The 20,976-nt window shown below is 56.8% G+C and overlaps 8 protein-coding genes across 8 annotated transcripts; 3 read left to right on the top strand and 5 right to left on the bottom strand.

Annotated features, from left to right (window-relative positions):
- Window positions 1-313: 313 nt before the first annotated feature.
- Window positions 314-1,202, bottom strand: EsH8_V_000375 (protein-arginine N-methyltransferase SFM1; the record flags this gene model as incomplete). Its single annotated transcript, XM_083272891.1, has 5 exons — window positions 314-370; window positions 424-542; window positions 636-746; window positions 803-820; window positions 887-1,202. 5 exons carry the CDS (start codon window positions 1,200-1,202, stop codon window positions 314-316), a joined length of 621 nt encoding a protein of 206 aa, XP_083125606.1.
- Window positions 1,203-2,734: 1,532 nt separating this feature from the next.
- Window positions 2,735-4,758, top strand: EsH8_V_000374 (serine-type carboxypeptidase kexA; the record flags this gene model as incomplete). Its single annotated transcript, XM_083272890.1, has 3 exons — window positions 2,735-2,877; window positions 2,981-3,341; window positions 3,397-4,758. The coding sequence occupies 3 exons, from the start codon at window positions 2,735-2,737 to the stop codon at window positions 4,756-4,758; spliced, it is 1,866 nt and encodes a 621-aa protein (XP_083125605.1).
- A 501-nt stretch (window positions 4,759-5,259) lies between these two features.
- EsH8_V_000373 (electron carrier DRE2) lies at window positions 5,260-6,347 on the bottom strand (the record flags this gene model as incomplete). Its single annotated transcript, XM_083272889.1, has 2 exons — window positions 5,260-5,567; window positions 5,660-6,347. The coding sequence occupies 2 exons, from the start codon at window positions 6,345-6,347 to the stop codon at window positions 5,260-5,262; spliced, it is 996 nt and encodes a 331-aa protein (XP_083125604.1).
- Window positions 6,348-7,595: 1,248 nt separating this feature from the next.
- On the bottom strand, window positions 7,596-9,800 carry EsH8_V_000372 (rRNA-processing protein MPP10; the record flags this gene model as incomplete). Its single annotated transcript, XM_083272888.1, has 1 exon — window positions 7,596-9,800. The coding sequence occupies one exon, from the start codon at window positions 9,798-9,800 to the stop codon at window positions 7,596-7,598; it is 2,205 nt and encodes a 734-aa protein (XP_083125603.1).
- Window positions 9,801-10,858: 1,058 nt separating this feature from the next.
- EsH8_V_000371 (flavoprotein) lies at window positions 10,859-11,676 on the top strand (the record flags this gene model as incomplete). Its single annotated transcript, XM_083272887.1, has 3 exons — window positions 10,859-11,192; window positions 11,267-11,346; window positions 11,401-11,676. 3 exons carry the CDS (start codon window positions 10,859-10,861, stop codon window positions 11,674-11,676), a joined length of 690 nt encoding a protein of 229 aa, XP_083125602.1.
- Window positions 11,677-12,731: 1,055 nt separating this feature from the next.
- Window positions 12,732-13,354, top strand: EsH8_V_000370 (monothiol glutaredoxin GRX5; the record flags this gene model as incomplete). The annotated part of the gene is made up of 3 exons (XM_083272886.1): window positions 12,732-12,758; window positions 12,833-13,109; window positions 13,188-13,354. The coding sequence occupies 3 exons, from the start codon at window positions 12,732-12,734 to the stop codon at window positions 13,352-13,354; spliced, it is 471 nt and encodes a 156-aa protein (XP_083125601.1).
- Window positions 13,355-13,775: 421 nt separating this feature from the next.
- Window positions 13,776-15,960, bottom strand: EsH8_V_000369 (nucleophile aminohydrolase; the record flags this gene model as incomplete). The annotated part of the gene is made up of 4 exons (XM_083272885.1): window positions 13,776-15,170; window positions 15,239-15,588; window positions 15,710-15,728; window positions 15,796-15,960. The coding sequence occupies 4 exons, from the start codon at window positions 15,958-15,960 to the stop codon at window positions 13,776-13,778; spliced, it is 1,929 nt and encodes a 642-aa protein (XP_083125600.1).
- Window positions 15,961-18,289: 2,329 nt separating this feature from the next.
- Window positions 18,290-20,130, bottom strand: EsH8_V_000368 (uncharacterized protein; the record flags this gene model as incomplete). Its single annotated transcript, XM_083272884.1, has 4 exons — window positions 18,290-18,913; window positions 19,024-19,521; window positions 19,613-19,805; window positions 19,898-20,130. 4 exons carry the CDS (start codon window positions 20,128-20,130, stop codon window positions 18,290-18,292), a joined length of 1,548 nt encoding a protein of 515 aa, XP_083125599.1.
- Between the last annotated feature and the right edge of the window lie 846 nt (window positions 20,131-20,976).

The raw sequence follows: 20,976 nt of genomic DNA, 5'->3' as shown, positions 1-20,976 counted from the left end.
ATGAGTGAGCGAATGTACATGAGAAGCAAGCCGACCACACAGCATCAAGTCGTACATCTTGAAGCCAAAGCAATGGCCGATCGCCGGTGCGGGGTCGAGCATGGCCGGGATCCGGCAATCTGCGCCGATACTCGCGCTGAGGGAGGGCCGTACGAACTCGATTGGGATGCCTCGGAGCAAGCGATAGTCAAGATAGCCATTGGCCGAGCAGTTTGGGGAGTGCAGGCAGACGTCACGTAGGCCTTGCGAAGCCGTGCATCGCTTATTGGCGTCTTGTCATGAATACTCGTATTTAATTGCGGTCTGTTATCAATTAAAACAGGTCATCAATCGCCTTGTCGGCGTCCTTTTTGATGAGATCAACCATGCCCTGGCCCGTGTTAGCATCGCATCTCATAAAAAACAGAGACTTTTGATACTCACCTCAGGCATGATGGGTTGGCCATCCTTGTCGGCGACGTACTTGAAGGGCATCTCAGTGCTCTCGTGTTCGCTGAACTTCAGCTCAGGGAACTTGACGTAGGAGATCTTGTCCAGTGGTGCTGTTTGCCGTCAGTAAAATTGGTGTATGGGAGATGCGACGATGCAGAGGGAAAAAAAAAAAAAAAAAGGAAATAGAACGCGAAGGGACATACTCTTCTCCTCGACAACGATTCTCGTGACGCGGACTGCAGTGTCAGTGGTCATCTGAGTGGGACCGAGCCGTCTCCCTTCGAAACCCTTCTTCCTCAGCTCGGAGGTTCGGTCTGCATTGGTTAGAAGCCATTCACAGTACGAGCTGTGACATGAAGAAGAAATTTACCTCGTGGGGGGTCATCGCCTGAATAGATGGTTAGCAAATGGCCAAAAAAGTTGAAAAACCGGGGTTTCACGGCGGAGAGCATACCCAAAATGCCGCCGAAAAGGAAGGCGTCAAATTTTTCACCATCCTCGGGGCTCAGGTCGCTGGCGGCGGAGGGGTCGAGCAGGCACACGCGGGACTTGTCCTGGGCGTAGAGCTCCTCGACACCCCGGTTCTCGGTCTTGAGAGCCGGGACGCCCTGCAGCTTCTCCGGCACGACGAAACCGGACGGCAGGGAGGACAGCAGAAAGGTTCCGCCGGCGGCGTGGGTTTCTTTGGCGATGGCGATGTACTCGAGTTCGGACCACGGCCCCAGCTCGGGGTCGAGGTGCTCGACGATGTACGTCTTTCCCGAGGCCATGTTTGCTGTCGCCGTCTGTGCGTTGGGCACCGTAGATGAGGTCGGGGCCGAAAGTGGAATGAGAGGCCGCGTAATGAAGGACCAGGGCGGTTGACGGTGTGTTATTGTGAAATGGGCTGGGATTTTTGGTCAAACGCTTGTTTTGGAGTCATTGGCATTGATTGAATCAGACACGGCGCTTGTCGCTCGCTGGCCGCCGGGTTACTACTCTCCACTCGGGCTTCAAGCCATCGCGGGCACCCTTTGGGCAAGGTACAATGCTTAACACTACTAGGTTGCCCTAAGGGCCTCTCTAGACTCTGCCTTAGTTGTCCCGCATGTTCCGCCTAATTGGCTTTTCACTTGGCAACGGCTGTTACGACAGGGAGGCTTCTGAGCAAGATGCCGTCCTTGCGCCTACATTATTCGAAAATGCATTGCGACCTCGCGGCCGGAAGGATTGTCACTGTGAACAAGTCCTGTCCTGGTAAGGGACTGGAGGGAAATGCTAAGGGCGGGTTGATGTCTCAGGTTGCATGTCTAGAAAAAATATGGAGATGTGCGAGCCCACATTAGGTAAGCCGGCTCCCGACCCAGCAGTCCGGCGTCTGTATTGGATTTCCGCGCGTTCGCTGTCTACATGTAACCCGCCGGCAACCTGACGCTCCCTGAGAATCTCCTTCCGGGCTGGCCCCGGTCTGACAGTTGGGAAAAAAGAAAGCAGGAAGAAAACAAGGACTCAATTTACCAAGCCAAGCAAAAGAACACAGCCTGTGGTTGGATTTTTGCTGTCTGCTCATTGATGTAGGACTTGCATGATCGGCCATTGGTTGTCGATACCCAATACAATAATCACCATCCAAGTGCGGGAAAAGGCTGCAATGCTGATGAGAACGCGCGGTCCGCCCAGAGCCGAGAATGTCTTAGTGAGCGCCACGCAGCACTCTCCCTTCTCTAGAAAAGGTACCGGCTTCAGGTCTCCAGCCGGGGCCCCGGCGAGCGCGTGTAGCTTGCCTCCCGGCTCCAGAATCGAGAAGCCCCTGTTTTGGGACTGCCACAGCGCCACAGTTGATCTCCGCCCCTGCTGCAGCACTACTCGGCTGCGCTACTATCCGCTGAGCGATAACAGCAAGCCGAACCCCCCAAGTCCTTCCAGTCTGTGCCACGCCACGCTCCAACCCAACCTATTTCGGTAGGCGGACAAGGGTGGGAGGATCAGAGGTGCGTGGCCGGGGTTCGTGTGTGTGTGAAGGCAAGGCACAGGACAAGGGAAGCACGGAGAGTACACCTTTCAGATCTGAGGGTCCCTGTACATCCATACGAACCTCTCGCGACCATCTTTTTTCCCCCATCTCCCTCACACTCCTCCGCCCTCTCTCCCCTCGACATCATCTAAACAGCAGGACTTCCTCTGCTGACACTGCCGTTCCTTTGTTCTCTTGTTTCCGTTGACGGCTCGGGGAAGCTTCTATGCAATCGCGGCTTGGAGCACACCCGTAACTTTATTCGATTCAACCACAGGCAGCCTCGGGGTGGCCACAACTTCCCCCATCATGGCTATCCTGTCGTTGATGCCGGCGCTGCTGCTTGCGCTGTCATCATGGACGACGACGGTAGCCGCCCAGAGCGCCGCCGATTACTTTGTCCATGATCTTCCCGGCGCACCCAAGGAGCCTTTCATTAAGATGCACGCTGGGTAAGTCACATCCGGCCCTGCCGCTGTCGCCCTTGCTCCTCCACGGGCAAGATGCATCACAACCTGCCGGAGCAATGCAGCTGACGCTCGTTTTCCATCACAGACATGTCGAAGTAACCCCCGAACACAATGGAAACCTCTTCTTCTGGCACTTCCAGAACCAACACATCGCCAATAAGCAGCGCACCGTCATCTGGCTCAACGGAGGCCCGGGATGCAGTTCTGAGGACGGCGCCTTGATGGAAATCGGTCCCTACCGCGTCAAGGACAAAGATCATCTCGAGTACAACAATGGCTCCTGGAACGAGTTTGCCAACCTTCTCTTCGTCGACAATCCCGTCGGTACCGGCTTCAGCTACGTCGACACCGACTCCTACCTGCACGAACTGCCCGAGATGGCCGAACAGTTCGTCAAGTTCCTCGAGAAGTGGTTCGCCATGTTCCCCGAGTACGAACACGACGACGTAAGTGTTTCATCCACCACAGAGAAAGGCTTGCCCCGAGCTAACATAGGAACAGCTCTACATTGCAGGTGAATCGTACGCCGGCCAGCACATCCCTTACATCGCAAAGCACATCCTCGAGAGAAACAAGAAACCCGGAAGCAAGGTCCTCTGGCAGCTGAAGGGCCTGCTGCTCGGAAACGCATGGATCTCCCCCAAGGAGCAGTACGATGCGTATCTGAAGTTCGCATACGAGAAGAACCTGATTGAGAAGAATTCCCCTGTCGCACAGAAGCTGGAGCAGCAGTGGCGCATCTGCCGCACCTCGCTAGCCGTCGCACACACGGTGGACTTCTACGAGTGCGAGACCGTTCTGCAGAGTCTGCTTGAGCAAACAACCAAAGTGAACTCCAAGGGCGAACGCGAGTGCATTAACATGTACGACGTCCGCCTCCGAGACACGTACCCTTCCTGCGGCATGAACTGGCCCCCAGATTTGGTCAACGTGACGCCCTACCTGCGCCGATCCGACGTCGTCAGTGCCCTGCACATCAACCCTCAGAAGAATACCGGCTGGAAGGAATGCAACGGTGCTGTGGGCGCTGCCTTCAGGGCTCAGAACTCCGCCCCGTCGAGAGATTTCTTGCCCGATCTCCTCAAGGAGGTCCCGATTGTGCTCTTCTCTGGCGCAGAGGACCTTATCTGCAACCACTTGGGAACCGAAGCGATGATTGGCGACATGGAATGGAACGGTGGCAAGGGCTTCGAGATCACTCCCGGCAACTGGGCTCCGCGTCGCGACTGGACCGTCGAAGGTGAGCCTGCCGGCTTCTGGCAGGAGGCCCGCAACCTCACCTACATCCTCTTCTACAACTCCTCCCACATGGTGCCTTTCGATTACGCCCGCCGCAGTCGCGACATGCTTGATCGCTTCATGAAGGTCGACATCAGCTCCGTAGGCGGGCTCCCAACCGACTCTCGTCTGGACGGCGAAACCGGTCCCGCAACTTCGGTCGGCAACATTAACAACGGTACATCTGCCGACCAGGAAGAGACGCAGAAGAAGTTGGACGAGGCCAAGTGGAAGGCTTACTACCGCTCGGGCGAAATCGTCCTCGTCATTGTGGTAATCGCGGCCAGTGCCTGGGGCTGGTACATCTGGCGTGAGCGCCGCAAGCGCACAGGTTACACCGGCCTCATGGGCAACACTCTGCAGACGAGCCAGAGGGCCGGCACACGGGGCCTCGAGGGCTTCCGTGACAGGCGGACTGGTCGGGACGTGGAGACCGGCGACTTTGACGAGTCCGAGTTGGACGATCTGCACGTCGCGACGCCAACAGCGGAAATGGACAAGGACCGCTATAGCGTGGGAGGTGACAGCGACGACGAGCCTCACGAGAAGCCCTCGCGAGCGAACGGGAGCCGTTCGGCGCGGTAAAGCGACGCACAGCCTGTCAAGATTAGTTGAGTTGGTTGAACCATTGATGCTCCTCAAGTAATACATGGAAGATTTTAGCGGAATTATTTCAAGGAGCACAGGTGATTCGGTTTCATCATTGGACGGAGTTGTTTTGTATTTGATCAGTATAGAGAGCAAAATGTTGTCCCACGAGGGGAAATGTTATTGTCCTTTGGTCACGGCCTAATACCTGATGCATCTACAAATTCCATCGGAAAAGAAATATCCCACACAGCCAGTGATTCATGTCGTCCTACTTTCCATGATCCAAGTTTTCTTCATACGCCCAAACACCCAAAGAATTTTTTTGTTCAGTGAGGCCGCTTCGTCGTTCCAGTTCGACCTTGCCGCCCGATCCCGTCCCAGTGGATGAGTCCCCCCCAGAAAATGCATGTTCAGACGGATATATGTGTCCCAGGCTTCCCATGCCATGACTTGAACGCCAGTACCCGAAAAGTATCTGAAAGAGAAAAGCTTCGTTCATAGTTGGATATCATTGTTGAGGATCCGCACCTCCTCGCCGGGCTTGAAGGGCGGGAGGCCGATGTAGGGGCACCCGTCGCAGCGGAAGGCATCTCCCAGGGCGCAGTTGCCGCAGGAGCCGACCTTGCCCTGAACGGTGAAGTCGACCTCGGCGAGGTCGTCTGCGCCGAGCTTGACGGCCTCGAGGGCCTTGTCGGCGGACGCGCGGGCGGCGGCGTCTTCGGCCTCCAGGCGCTCGGCGAGGCCGCAGGTGCAGTCCTTGCAGGCGCGGCGGCGCTTTCCGGCCTTGGGGGCACATTCGGGAGCTGTTGCGGGGATATGTTAGCCAATCTGCCATGTATGGTATTTCGTGCTGGAAAGAGAAAAAGGAAGATGAAAAGGGTTAGGAGAAACATACGGATGTTGAGGGGGCGAGTAAGATCAGCGTCCGTGAGGAGCGTGTCTTCGTCGATGAGGTCATCATCGTCCATGTCCAGGTCGTCGCTGAAGTCAACGAAGCCCACGCCAACGGGGGGCGCCGAGACGGGGGGCGCCGTGGTGGGCTTGTTGCTCAGCGACACGGCGCCGTTGGAGGCCGGGGCGGCGGCCTTCTTCTTGCCAAAGCTCAGTGTGACGACCTGATCTTCGCCGTAGTCGGGCTTCGTGAAGCCTCCGGAGAAGGCGCCGGCGGGGACCAAGCCCGCAAGCACGGCCTCCCTCGCAACAGCGGGGTCATTCGCCAGATTTCCACCATCCTGCGCCTTCAGCTCGGCGGAAGGCTTCAGAGAGTCTGCGACGGCAGAGAGCACGACGCGGTCGGCGATCAGGCGAGTGGATTCGACGCGGGAGCCGTCGGCATCGGTGAGGACGAGGACGAGGTCGTAGGCTGATTGCGGGAGGGAGACGAGGCGGGCAGAGAGGCGATCGAGCATCTGCAGGTCCGTGGTTGAGCGGTCGTAGGAGGCGAGGAGATTCTGGAGCTTGCTAGGGTGGGAGGCAATGGAGGGGGGCGCGAGGAGCAGAGTACGCCTCGTGGCGGTCGCCGGCATGGAGGGGTTGAAGTCGAAGTCGGGGGTTGTGTCGATGGTCACGACGGAGGGCGCCATTGTGGAGGTGTGTTTTTTTACTCTTGCGAGCGGCTCTTGGAATTGGGGGGTTTTGCCTGATGTCGGGCTGGGGATATCGGTAGAAGGGAAGGCTCGCAGAGAAGGTGAGGTTTGGTTGTGCGGTCTTTTTGCTGGGAGGAGAACGGAGAGAGAAGTTCTTGGTCGGATTAGTCAAAGGCGAAAAAAAGAACTGTGTAGCGGGCAAGGCCGTACTGTAGATTGGCAGTGCTTGATAAGCGTGGAAGGGTGAGGGGTTGGCGGAGTGGGCACAGTAATCTGGCAGGGTCTCCGCACGTTATTGCGTAGGTCTGGGTGATTTCCGCGGGGTGCTGGCAGGGTTCGGTTCGGTTGGGTGTCCAAGAAGAAGAAAATGGAATGGGGGAGCCGTAATAAGAGCACTGGGACGGAGATGCAAGATTCTCCCGGATATCTTTATCGGATCTCTGCTTACAACACAAAAAGGCAAAAAGACGCTGATAGGGGTCCGAAAACGGAACGCGTTCCAGGCACCCCGCCCCCATTCACCATTTACCATTTACGTAGCAAGAGTCACCCATAATCACAAGCTTGGCATGGCATGGGAGAAGCAGCCAGGGGAAGGGGGAGAAGGGCGAGGACGCTGACGCTGCATTACACAATAAACGACACAATTGCCCAACCAACGGGTTTCCAACTCTCATTTCCAACAGCCATTTTTCTTTCCCCTGCGTACCCGCCCAAAAATCCTGAGGGTGGGCGGTGGGCGGTGCACGACACATCAGGACAAGCACAGTGGGAAAGGTGCTGACCGATTCCAGTGTCACTGACAAAATGCTTTCTCGCCCATATCATTGGCCGTTGGACCCTGGCATGGGGGCCCATCCCTGCCCGAAGAACCCCTTAGGCTCCCCTACCGCGGGGTTCTGCGTCTTCGGAGTTCTTCGGCGCTGCACCCAGTGTAGATAGATAGACCATGACCAAGCAGCCCCGGCCGGGATCGGGTGGGATTGCTCCCTTGAGTAAGTTCAATCGAGGTTTTCGTGTGTCATTTCGCTGTACGCACCATGACCTCCTTGGCGCCATCAGCGTTCGGTTCGCGGTCTAGACTTGGTCTTGCTGTGAATTGCCCAACTTTTTATTCGTCCCAATGAGCAGATATGGATGCTATGCGACACATGAGAAATTATTCTGGACTGTCTCCAGATTTTCCGTATCCGAGCCCCAACGCCGGACTCAGAAAGTCCATCCCTTCGACATGCAAGCACTGCTCTACAACTTGAAGCTACTACTCGTGACCTTGGCCTCCGCCTTTGCCTTGTTACCGTCGACATCGACAACCTCGCCCTTGCGGTTGATGACCTTGACGCCACCCTTCTTGAGATCCGCCATCGTGTCCTTCTGCATCTGCGCCTTCTTGCTGAGCGGCTTCTTATCCGTGCCGCCCGCCTTGCGGATGCGCTCCTTCTCCCTCCTGCGCCGCCGCAGCTTGTCCTCGCGGGACATCTCCTGCCTGGCAACCGGCAGGCCGCTCTTGGCCACAACCTCGCCCTTCTCCGCCGTGTCCTTGCCAGCCTTGTAGACTTCTTGAGGCGCAATCATGCTCTGGCCGCCGTTAACACCCTGGGCCGTAGTGGGCTGTGCGTCCTCCATGGCAATGGTAGCCGCGTCCGAGACGACCGTGAGCGACGGCGCCGCTGGCTTGGGCTTGTAGTGCCAGCTGCTGAGCGAGTCGAGCTTGGCGCTGAGGTCCTTCCACATCTTCTCGATCTCCTTTTCTTCCTTCTGCACCTTCTCGTCAGATTTGCTGACGTAGTTGTCCGGGTCGGTGTTCTTGATGTGCTCCTCTTCGTAAATCTCCGCGAGACCCTTGCCGGATTTCGAATCGTCCAGCTCAATGAGGCCGCGGCGGGTGTTCTCGGGGAGGTTGGCGTCGGGCCGACGGCGCAGGACCTCGTCGAATTCCTGGGCCAGGATTCTCCGCTTGATGAGGTCCTCAATGCCCTCGCTGACCTCGGCTGTGATGATGGGCACAGGCTTGCCGAGGTGCTCGAAAGACAGGTCCTCCTCCAACAGAGAGTTCATGGGACGCTCAACGGCAGACGCTTCACCTGTTAATGTCCAGTCGCGCTTGGCAATGGACTCCGCCTCGAGCTTGCGGATCTCCTCGGCAAGCTTGGCCTGGCGTCTATCGTGAGCCGATCTGCGCGATCTCGGGTCTCCGGCGGACACGTCCGACAGGGCGTCGTCGGAGTCATCGCCGTGATCGGATTCGTCATCGAACAGATCCCTTCTGACATCCTCCATGGCACGCTCAACATCCTCGTCGGCAATCGCCTTGGGTGCGAAGCGCACGGATTTCTTCTTCTTGTCCTTGGAAGCCTTCTTTGCTGGTGGCGCGAAGAAGTCCTTGAAGTAGATACCGTTGGCGTTGAACTCCTCCTCCTCCTCCATAGCATCATCCATGTCCTCGTCGTCACTTGCGCCCTCCGGAGCATTAAGATCCATGTCACCAAATGTCGGTCCGTCTTCTTCATCTTCCTCGTCGGAGCCGGGCTCCTCCTCCATATCCTCTCCTCTGCGTTGTGAAGAATTTGACTTGCTTGAAGGCGCTAGCGGGTCAGCGTTCCAGTCGACGTCTTCGTCGTCACTGTTGGCGTCCGTGTTGGGGTCTCCTCGTGCATCTTGCTCCTCGAACCATTGGGTCTGCTTGTTGAAGTCGTCGATTGAGAAGAAACCGTCATTGAGGCCGTTGGGGTCCTCGACATATTCCTCCTCGTCGTCCTCTTCCTCTTCCTCTTCCTCGCCTTCCTCACCCTCGTCTTCATCCATGTCGAGGTCTCCGGTGAGGCCCTCGACATCAGAGCCCTCCTCGAGCTCCTCTTCGTCAGATTCCTCCTCGGAACCCTCCAGGTCAGAGCCCGACAGCTCCTCTTCGTCGCTGGAGCCCTCATCTTCGTCGCCAGATTCGGAATCTTCTTCGTCAGAGTCTACAAAGCTCTCCTGGCCGTTGACCCCATTTATAACGACCTCATTGCGGTCTTCGAGCTCCTTCAATGTCTCCTTTGAGTGGTTCAAGGCGCTCTGAATGATGCGGCGTGCTTGCTGCCAGACCTGGTTCGTCTCGAACCCATCAACATGGACCTTCCGAATCTTGAGGACATCAGCCCTCTCGGTGCCGTCAGCCCGCTTGCGCTTCTTGGTTGCCTCCTTCAGCAGGCGCAGCTGCTCGTCGCTGATCTGGCCTGCAAATGCGTCTAATGTGTCCTTGACGACCTGCAGCGAGGCGGACGGGATCGCGGGGGGCGGTTGGATGAAGGCATGGCGTTTATCGGCGCCCAGGTTGTCGTAGAGAGCTCGCACGTTGGCGACGCCGCCGGCAGGGAGCTGGGCGACCATTCCGGGTGCGAAAGTGAGTGTATGGGAGGTATGTGATGTCGACGTCAGGGAGGAAGACGTGCTGCTGCCCGCCGCCATGATATTTTTCTGCTCGGGAGATGCGTGTCTCGGCCGTGCAAGATTTCACTTTTTTTTTTGGGGGCCTGCACTTTCCCTTGGACCTGCAAAAAAATTTGGGACCCCGCAAAACGCCCGGGATGGTGGGTCGACATGTGATTGGCCAATGAAATCAGTATGTCTCAAGCCAGAGCTCATTAGCTAATCACTATCTGGTTCTTGGCCACTGTTGAAGCTGTTCATCCGTTGTTAAAACTTTCGTATCTTGGGTTCATAGACGATCCGGTCTGCTTCGCACTGGGTCACAGTAATTTTCACCATACTCTATACCTCATTTTTCTTTTCTGTTGATAAGTTGCGACATGAGAAATTATTATATCCGACGTCAGCCCGAGGCCGATTTCCAGACATGGCCTCAGCTTGATTTTCTGCGAGATGCCGAACCAAGATGCTTTCCAAAGAATCACTCGCTTCTTACCGGTGTACCATTTTATCTGAAATATGATACAGTGATTATATTTCAGAGATGGATTTACGTTGAGATTGCGTTGGCATATGCAGAGCGAAGGAAATCCAGACCGGTTCGGCGCGGTAGTGGGGCCGTGTCCGTCCGATGAATGTACCTCCGAGGTGATTACTAAGGGAAGCGAAGACATCGATTCGGCTTAGAATACCAAGGCCATCCAACTTACATCATCAACCCGTCCGACCTGCCTTTTCGTCTGTGAGACAACAAGGTTTGTCATGTTGGAAAAGTCTCAAACATAAACCAAAGCCTTTAAACACTTTTGAAGCATCCAGATCATCTATTAGGAGGTAGAAGAAGTCCCGGTTTTCAGCTTTCGCATGTGAGTATACTTCTCATGTTCGAGTGGGGTCAATGCCCGCGATGAGTCGACACATGCTCCCAACCCCACGTCTCCTCTGGAAGAGCATTTGATATATTCATATAACCCAGTTTCACAACGCAATAGTAATCGAAATAGTAAACTTGAACTTGAATATCGGGATGGAATGAGAGGGTTGATATTTAACTGAGTGATTCCTAAGCTAATATCTACTCACAGCACCCACCCCCGATGTCTCAAGTCAATGCCTCCGACGACCCGGCGGCGGCCGTAGCGGCGTCCCGGTCCGATGGCAAGATCCACCTACTTCTAGCCTGTAGCGGCTCGGTAGCGACCATCAAACTGCCCAACATCATCCAGGCTCTCGGGCATCACAAGAATCTCTCAATAAGAGTCATCCTCACTGCCTCCGCGAAAGAGTTCTTGACCGGTGCAACGGCGGAACAGCCCTCACTATCTGCCATCCGAGCTCTTCCAAATGTCGACGGTCTGCACTTGGATGCGGACGAGTGGGTACAGCCCTGGCGCCGCGGGTCAACAATCCTCCACATCGAGTTACGGCGATGTAAGTCACTCTTCATTCACCAGCCTAGCGGCCGGAGACCCTCCCACCAACCTCTTCGGTGCTGATCTTCCTAGGGGCGGATCTCATGCTTATTGCGCCACTGTCTGCCAATACCCTGGCAAAGATCGTGAACGGTTTCTCGGATAACCTGCTTGTAAGTCCCTTCAGACTGGTGTAACAGTGTACGCTTTTGCTTATATCCCTTCAGACTAGCGTCATCCGTGCATGGGATCCTGAGGGTCTGATTGATGGACGCAAAAAGAAGATTCTTGTTGCACCTGCGATGAATTCGGCTATGCATGCACATCCGATCACCGCAAAACAAGTGAAGGTGCTTGAAGAGGAGTGGTCGTGGTTTGAGATCCTGAAACCGATGGAAAAGACGCTTGCTTGCGGCGATACTGGAAATGGTGCAATGCTTAATTGGGTGGACGTAGTCAGAATCACGGAGGAAAGGTTAGGTCTTGGAGCGGGCGTTCAATAGTTGGTGTTTAGTCCGAGCAGGTTAGTAAAGAACTCTAACGGGTCACACGACTCCGCAATTTACGCTGCCAAATCTTCGTCAGTTCACCTCTAACTCCAAGCCAAGCCAATTCTTAAGAGCGTATTCCTCCCTCTGCGTCTTCACCAAGTTCTGAAGTCATCTTCAGGCCATATGGATCAATGGGCCCTCTTCTTTGTATGGTGCAATTGTGCAACTCTATAGATCTTCGTTTAAATTGGCTTTGGTTGAATCCTTCAACCTCCCGTCCTACCTTGGTGCAAAAGCTGATGCCGGCGACTATGCCATTTCGCGTGGTTATGCAATCGAAAAGGTCCTTTTCCCTATGTACAACTCTATCACAGCCGGGTCTCTTTTCTGCTGGCGTAAATAAAAATGCTTGTCAGAACTTCTAGAAGTTGAGGACCATCATAGCAACAATCAATAGTACAAAATTGTCTGTGAAGGAGGGACTTGCCCCAACTAGACCAACATGTAGAAGATATGCTGATAAATTCTTCCCGTAGGATGTTCATCACTGTGTACGTGACGGTTTGGCAGCCGAAGAGGTGACTGTCCTAAGTGCCAAGAGGATGGGTTGGCAATATGTACAAGCTAGGCATTGCCAGAGCTAAAAAGTACTCACGGTTGGCTATGAAATATCCACATCCAGTTCAATGCTCACTCCCATGCACTGAGCGGACGAATTGTAGTGAGTACAGTGCCATCCTGACCGAGCTAGCTGCGTCGACCTAACAGTTGCACGAAAGAGCTTTGCCAAAGAACGATGTATCAGAAGCTAACAAACCCTGATGTTGATGTCGGGCACTTTGCCAACTCGATAGTGGATGGATGACAATGAAGGGGAAATCATTGGGCCGTTGGTTGTACTTGGCCCGCTATTCACGGTGAGTTCGGTGAACCCTGGCCCGAGCTCCCTCACCGAGAAAGCACACCTTATTACATCACCCATTCTGCCATTCCGATAACAAATTCGCATTTCTCATCAACTGCTCCCCGTTGACCACCCCCTTCAACGCACTACCCCACTGCCCACCATGTTCTCAAGGACGTTCCTCCGCTCAGTATGTTGGAATATCCCACACGGCCGCTCCAAACCCATCTCCAGTGCCACAATCGCTAACCCAAAGCTTTGCAGAATTTCGCCCGGCAAGCCGCTCGACCGGCTGCCCGCCCGCTGGCCTTCCGAGCTCCCCTGCCCTTCCTCACCCAGCACCGTCTCCTCTCCGCCGAGACACGGCAGGCGATCGAGAATGCCGTCGGCTCTGCACCCGTGGTGCTCTTCATGAAGGGCACCCCCGAGACCCCTCAGTGCGGCTTCTCCCGTGCCTCGATCCAGATCCTCGGCCTGCAGGGCGTCGACCCCTCCAAGTTCGCCGCCTTCAACGTCCTCGCCGACCCCGAGCTGCGACAAGGTACGACCCCCCAAACCATAGGAAGATGAACCCTGGGATGGAAGAAGGCGGGAACCATGCTGACCACGGGCGCAATAGGTATCAAGGAGTTCTCCGACTGGCCGACCATCCCCCAGCTCTACGTCGAGAAGGAGTTCGTCGGCGGCTGCGACATCCTCGTCTCCATGCACCAGAACGGCGAGCTGGCCAAGCTGCTCGAGGAGAAGAAGGTTCTGGTCGAGGCTGAGAGCGAGAAGAAGGATTAAGCGGGGCAAAAAGATGCTGGCGCTAGAAAGCGTTGATTTGTACAATTGTATCATACCAAAGGGAAGGCAGCTACCGAGCGCGGGATATGCCCGGGAAATAGAGTGGTATTTATTCATCGGAAAGGTCCACGACATTTTAAATGATTCTCATGTCTCGCTCCCCGTCTCGACAAACACATCGTGGGAGTGTCCCGACGCTGTCGCCCGAGGGTACGCATCAAGAACGGGCTTTTGATTGGGTCACTTTCTTATTTTTAATTTTTATATTCTTTGACTTTTTTATTATTATAGGGGGGAACGGGGGTTTAAAAGTGACCTCAAAAGCAACTGCTGATGTGGTCACGTGCGCGAGGCGTGCTTTCCTTACTTCCAGCTGCTGTTGCTCCCTTGCGTCGATTCCGGTCCAATACAATTCGTCTCACTACAAGGCCGGGTACGCCGCGCCGTCGCCGCGTGGGTCGCTTCCCGCAGACCACACGCCCGTCCCCTCGACCGGGTCGACGGTGTACCTGATAATCTGCCCTCGTCCAAACAACGCCCTCTCAGACCCCGTGACAACCTCGACCTTGTGCCCCAGCTTGCGCAGGCCCTCCACCGTCTCCTCGGGCATGCCCTCCTCGACGCTTACCGTCCAGTCAAAGTCGGCGTCCACCTCCGGCAGCCCGGCGACGATGCACACGCGCGGTGCGTCGAGCGTCTGCTGCGGGGTCAGCCCGGCGACCAACTGGCCAAGCAGCACCTGCACGTGGCCCTGCGGCTGCATGAAGCCGCCCATGACGCCAAAGGCGCTGTGGAGAGACCCGTCGGCCTGGTTCGTCACCATGCCCGGGATGATGGTGTGGTAGGGCCGCTTCAATGGCTCGAGCTTGTTGGGGTGGTCGGCATCGAGGCTGAAGTTGGCGCCGCGGTTCTGGAGCGTGAAGCCGCAGCCCTGGGGGATGATGCAGGTGCCGAAGCCGCCGTAGTTGCTGTTGATGAAGGACGCGGCGTTACCTTGCGCGTCCGAGACGGTGAAGTAGACGGTGTCGCTGCTGCTGAGGGCGGGTGAGGCGAACTTGGGGGGCTTGCCCGGGTGGAGCTTGTCGGTCGCCTTGTCGGGGTTGAAGAGCTTGGCGCGGGTGGCGAGGTACTCGCGCGAGATGAGGCCGGCGGAGGGCACGGGGACGACGTTGGGGTCGGTGACGTACCAGCTCGCGTCGGTGAAGCCGAGGCGGAGGGCCTCGATGATGGCGTGCAGGTAGGGCGCCGTGTTGTGGTCTTCGGGCGACCAGGCGGGGACGGCGCCGGAGGCCTGCAGCTCCTGGATGATTCCGAGGGCCATCAGGGCGACGATGCCTTGACCGTTGGGCGGGTGCTCCCAGACCTCGACGCCGTCGCTGTCGGCCTTGCTGTGGCCATTGGTCGTGCTGTCACCGTTGGTATTGCTGTCACCGTTGGTCTTGCTGTCACCGTTGGTCTTGCTGTGGCCGTTGGTCGTGCTGTGGCCGTTGGACTCGCCTTTGAGGGCGGGCTTGAACTTGATCGAGATGGGCTCGACGGGCTCGCTGCCCAGCTCGAGATGGTGCGCCAGGTCCTCGAGCTCAAGGTGGCCGCCCAGGTCCTTGACGACCTTGACCAGCTCCTCGGCGATGCGGCCAGTGTAGAAGCCCTTCTTGCCCTCCTTGGCAAGGGTGCGGAATGTCCGCGCCAGCGTCGGGTTCTTCATGATCTCGCCGGGGTTGGGCGCCCTGACGCCGTCGGCCGCCTTGGGATCCTTCTTCAGCATCTCCGCAAAGTTGGGCGAGGCCGCCCTTATCTGCCCTTCAGCTACGTTCCACTGAGTTTCAAAATTAGCGCCTTGTCCCGTGGCATTCAGGAAATGGGAAGGTGGGGAGGTAGACGTACTGAGTGGCTCGTTATCTCAGACACCGGGAATCCCTGCTCGCCGAGCTCAATGGCCGGAGCGAGGACTTGCTCGACCGAGACCTTGCCGCTGCCGAAGCGCTCAATGGTGTCGACCCAACCGGCGGCGGCGCCGGGGACGGTGACAGCGTGGACGCTCTTCATGGGGATCTTGCCCCTCTCGCCGTCCTTGACACCGAGGTCTTTGCGGATGGTCTCGAGCGTGGCGTTTTTAGCCGAGCGGCCGGAGCCGTTCATGGCTGAGACCTTACCGGTGGTGGCGTCATAGAAGAGGATGAACATGTCACCACCAATACCGGTCGAGCATGGCTCGGTAATGTTCAGTCCGGCGGCTGTGGGGGGGAAGCCATGCGAGTTAGCAATCTCACTTTTTCTTCTTCTTCTTTTTCGCTTCTCACGACAAGTTTCTAATTGTCTCAAGACTCAGCTCTCGGACAATGGATGTGTACTGACCAACTGCGACGGCGGCGTCCTATTTCACATACTGTCAGTTGACGGACGAAAGGGTAATCGGCGCAGGAAAGCGGATGAGAACTTACGGCGGCGTTACCGCCCGCTTGGAGGATTTGGATACCGCATTTCGCGGCCAGCGGCTGGGTGCAAGAGACGATTCCCTTGGTGCTGTGGACGACACTACGGCGACTCGCAAACTTCGCAAAATCGGCTGCTTGCGGCGAGCGGAGTGACTCGCTGGTGAGGGGCATGGTGAATGGTGGGGTGTGGGGTTATCGCGCGTGATAACGCGGAAACTAAAATATAACGGTTAAGTACGGAGGAGGGTTGTTGTCGCGAACAGGCAAATGTGACGAGGTGAAGGCAGCCTGTCTTTATCTCGGCGGGAAACTAGTCGGATGCTTGGGTGTCAACGGGTGCCGCTGAATTGTTTAAGAGGAAGAAGATGGCGTCATTCGAGAAAAAGGCCGCGATGGCAGCGAGCTCGGAGATGAAGTGCCGACGACCCAGTTCCCGTTCTCCGGTATCTTAGCCGATGAGAGAGAAGGGCGCGCGTGAACAGCCGGGCCACCGGGGTAATTTAATGACGCCGACAGACGGTACTCATCGGGCTAGGTAAGCCGAGGACGAAGAAACGGCGTCTCAATCCAAGATGCTGTACGTAATGCCCAGGTCTTTAGGATCGCCAAGAATGGTAGGTCGATAAGTGGTATCAATGTGGACGTTGGCTACGCTAGTGGAGTGTGTGCTCCGCATGGGTGGAGGGGATGCTGATGCTCGGTGTTGATGCCGAGTGAGTCAAGGACGATACGGGGGTGGTACAGGATATCATGAAGATAAGTGATTTTTTTTACCTTTGGTCTCTTTTGATTTCTCGTTTTGCCGGGGGGGAAGGGGAGTGGTGAATCGACGCTGCACGTCGTCGATGTAACAACACTCACCTAGACGGAATGGCCGCTGAAGAGTGACTTATATGGGCTGGCGCTGAAGAAGTTCGCCGTGAACACGTGGAACTACCTACCATATGCAGCGCAATGTTCTGCAGCGGAACGCCCGTCCGATTTTCCCAAAGGACTGCTGCCCCCCCCCGAAACGGGCCCCTTCAGCACTGTCGTCCCACTGTAACCCGCCCGCCCCCTCCCCGTTCAGGTCTCCAACCCAACGGCGACGGCCGCCGGCAACGGGACAAGTCCGAAACTCGGGGCTTGTTTCAATGACACCCCAAATGTTGGAGGGGGCAGGGCGACGGGGGGATCAACAGAGAACGCAAGACTAGTCAAATTGGAATCATTAATAATCCTTTCCAAGAACCGCGCGGGGGAGAGGCTCGTCGTCCCATCCTCCCACCACCCCTTCCTTTGGTTTGTCTGGTGCCTGAGGGGAAAGGGGGGGGGGTTTCCCCTTCTTTCTTGTCTCGGCTATTCTTCCGCCCCCCGTCCCTCCCCATGTAAAACTTGGGGTAAAGGGACAAATCAGGCGGCCGATCCCGCCTGGACTGGGGAGTCTATTTCGCGAACCCGAGACCCCCAAAACGTGGGTTCGATCCGAGAATGAGATCGACTTCCTTTCTAGGGTTCGCGCTAAATTAGGCAAATTTGAGAAGAGAGGAAAAAGGAAAAAAATATAGATAGAGAGAAAGGAAAGAATGTCACTTCCTTCCAGAACAAAAGTCAGAATGAGCCGGGATCCGGGATGAGCTCCACCACGAGGATTAGAGGCTGCTACGTGCATCAATCAACCAACTCTGACTCAATTTGTCATGTACAAGCTTTCTCTCCTGGTGGCACCACGTGACCATCCCAGACTGGCATGCCATCGACTGCAAGTGAGGAGGAACGCGTTTCGCCTCAAGCTTTTTTATTTCTCCTCCTTTCCTGCCCTTGACGTCGTTCCGTTCCAAAGATGCGCATGTTCCTCCCTGACACCGTGCTGCAGGCATCGTCTGGTTGTCAAAATGATTGGGCCCTCGTCACATGCTCCTTGGTTTACCCGTTCGAACGAAGAGTGTCTGGACTGAATCAAGGGCCAATCCTGAATCGTGACCTCCCCCCGGCGTCGTCCAGTCTCTGAGGTGAACCCCTCGACACATCAAACCTGGCGAGACCCCGTCACCCAGCGCGGTTTGCGGGTGGGAGGAAACGCGAACGATGCCTCCAATGAATGTGGCGCCGGTGGCCGGTGAAACAATGCTGCCTGCAAAGGACCCGGAGGGCTGGCTAGCGAAAAGAAGAATGCAACATTTACAAGGCGGGGGCACGCATTATCCTCCATTCCATTCTCGATCTGGTCATTGCCGGAGAAATCTTCTCGTTTTGTTTCTACAATGGGCAACCCCCGCATTGACCTTCGTATCGTGAAACATCGACTTTTGATGGCAAAAGAGGGTTGGGCTGGGTTGGTCTCAAGTTTGTTTTTTCTTCATTTATTTAACATCATCACAGCAAGCCCCGTGCGCGCGCCGCCTCGAGCATTCGGACTTGGGACGACGTCGTCCAACCTCAGCCGGCGCAGCCGCACCCTCTCCAAGCCAGCCAGCCAGCCAACCATTTACAAGGCGTGCGTAATACATTTACAGCGAAATCATACCTTAAACCGGAATCCATGCGACGCCGCCTCGCCCGGCGCGGCATTGATGGCCCCCTCAACGAACTCCCCCCTCTCCAGCCTCCGGTTCAGCCGCACCAGCACGAACCTCAGCACCGTCGCCGCGCAGATGGCGACGAAGCAGGCGACGCAGTTGTGGATGAAGGCCGCCGTGTACTGCGGGCCGGCCTTCTTCGGGTAGAGGTAGCTGGCGTAGATGGAGCTGCAATTGCTCACGGCGTTGATGAAGGCCAGCGCGGCGGCCCGCTTGGCCGGCGGCCGCGGGAGCGTGTTGCTGATCCAGGCCAGCGCCGTCGTGTAGCCCGTGTAGATGCCGGGAACCATGAGCATCATGGAGACGTACCGCGGTGCGACGGCGTGGGTGGCGGCGCCGAGGATGAAGGCCACCATGGCGACGCAGAGCGGGAGGACGATGTGCAGGTAGCGCTCGCCCGTGCGGTCGGCGTGCCAGGCGTTGAGGCAGGTCGTGATGACGCAGAGCACGTAGGGCGGGCAGGTCAGGAGGAGGGAGATGACGGGGTTGAAGCCAAGGGTCTGGACGACGGTGGGGAAGAAGTTGGTGATGGAGCCCGAGGCGACGATGCTGAAGACGAGGACGAGCTGCAAGCGGGCGAGAGGGCACCCCCTGTTAGCACGAAGAGGAAAGAGAAGAACGGAGAGGATGGCGCGTTCCAAGGGCGAGGAGCGCGAGAGGAGGGGAGACTGCGTACCAGGATCCACGTCTTGACGTCCTCCAGCGCCGTCTTGAACCCGTGCCAGAAGGTCTGGGCCTGCTTGCCGGTCCAGTCGTCCTCGCCAATGTCCTCCTCGAGGCGCCACACGGCGAGGGCCGTCTCCTCCTCGTTGAGCCAGGACGTGGTCCTCGGAAAGTTGGGCAGCACGAAGAAGGCCGCAAAGGCGATGGCGACGGTGACGACGCCCTCGATCAGGAACAGCCACTGCCAGGCGCCCAGGCCGCGCGCGCCGTCCATGTTCCCCGTGATGCCGGCCGAGATGAGGCCGGAGAAGGCGCCCGAGATGAGCGAGCCCGTGTACAGGATCGTCGTGCGCAGGCCGAGCTCCTCGCGCGTGTACCAGCAGCTGAGGTAGTAGAGGCAGCCGGGGAAGTAGGCGGCCTCGACGAAGCCGAGGAGGAAGCGGATCGCGAGGAGGCCCGCGTAGTTGTGGCAGGACGCCGTGGCGGCGGAGATGACGCCCCAGACAATCATCTACATGTAGTCGCACGGGTCAGCCTCGTAGGTCCCTCGTGCTCCCCATCTTGCGATGAAGCTTGGGTCCCGTTGCGTATTCGGCACTTACACACGTCGGCAGATATATCGCCGGCTTCCCGATCTTGTTGAGAAACAGGTTCGAGGGCACCTGCATGAGCAGGTACCCGACGAACAAGATGCTCACGGCGGTCTGGAACTGGTTCGAGTTGGGGTCGAGCTTGAGGTCCCGTTCCAATCCCGCTAGGCGCGCGGCAGCGATGTTGTTCCTGTCAATGTAGTTCCTTTATATTTGCAAATTACACTGATGAGCCGAAACATCTCCCAATGGGGCCATACGGCGGCAGTAAGCCGGCTGGGCGGGGGTCGAACTCACAGAATGTACATAATCACGATCATTGGGAGCAAGCGGAGGTCTATCCGACGCCTCAGTCTCTTCTCGAGCTCAAGACGGTACTCGCGCGACATGGCGGCGATGATGGGTGGCGGCTGGAGACCGCGCCGCTCGGCCTCGGCCGAGGGCTTGGGCTGGTCCTCTACGTCGCCGGCGCGGTGCTCATGATGCAACGACGTGGGCTGTTCCACAACAGACGGCTTCCCGTCGACCATGGTGTTCCTGTATGCCTTTCGCGATTTTACAGAACGGATGAAAAGTACCCGAAAGAGAACGGATTAGTTGGCAGGCCCGCAGGCGTGCTACAGATTCCTGACGAATTGGGAAGCCTCAGGAGGGGGGGAGGGGTGTTATCTTGTGGGATGATTTGGAACGAACAAGGAAGCCGGGACGTTGCTTTGACGAAACACACGACGGAAACGAAGCTCTTTTAACTCGGCGCCCGAAGCTCTGACAGGTTCCCGGCACGGAAAAGAGAAGAGCTGCCGGGGTGGTGGGCAGCAGAAGGGTCGGTTTCGTCCCAACTTTGCCCAAGTCGGGGTAATCACCGTCCCTCCTTCCCCGTGGGGTAAAGGCAGAGGAGATCTCCAATCATCCAGAGCCGGATGCTGCTGATTCCATCCCCTCACGAGACATAGTACGAGCAGTTATGACAGCTGCTCTGTCTGTTTCTGGCGCCTAGCTCCCTTTTTTGTCTCTGAGGTCGGCGCCGGAGCCAATGACGACGGGCGCCCAAGCCTTTCTCTACCGGCACGGCAAAGCTTATCATGCTGGGCAACGACCCCCCGCCCAACGGTTATTGAAAAATAGCTTGGGGTACATGCAGTCCACTACCAGTGTCTTTTACCTCGTCGCGCCAGTGGAAGATGGGTTGCTTTTGAACAACGTTTTTATTTATCCATTTTTCTTTTCTTCTTTGAACAGTTGCATCTTGTTCGCGGGTTCGGGGTTCAATCCTCATTTCGGAAAGAAAGAGGACGTCATTCCCAAGCCATCTCGATCTTTGGTACTCCTCGGCGCCAATCCCCAGGAAACCTGCCCCCCACAGGCGGAAAAGGCCA

Source organism: Colletotrichum jinshuiense, chromosome 5 (assembly GCF_051148585.1).
Source record: "Colletotrichum jinshuiense chromosome 5, complete sequence".
In the NCBI taxonomy this organism is placed as follows: Eukaryota; Fungi; Ascomycota; class Sordariomycetes; order Glomerellales; family Glomerellaceae; genus Colletotrichum; species Colletotrichum jinshuiense.
The sequence above is the reverse complement of the archived record's forward strand: the minus strand, read 5'-3'. Positions and strand labels throughout refer to the sequence as shown.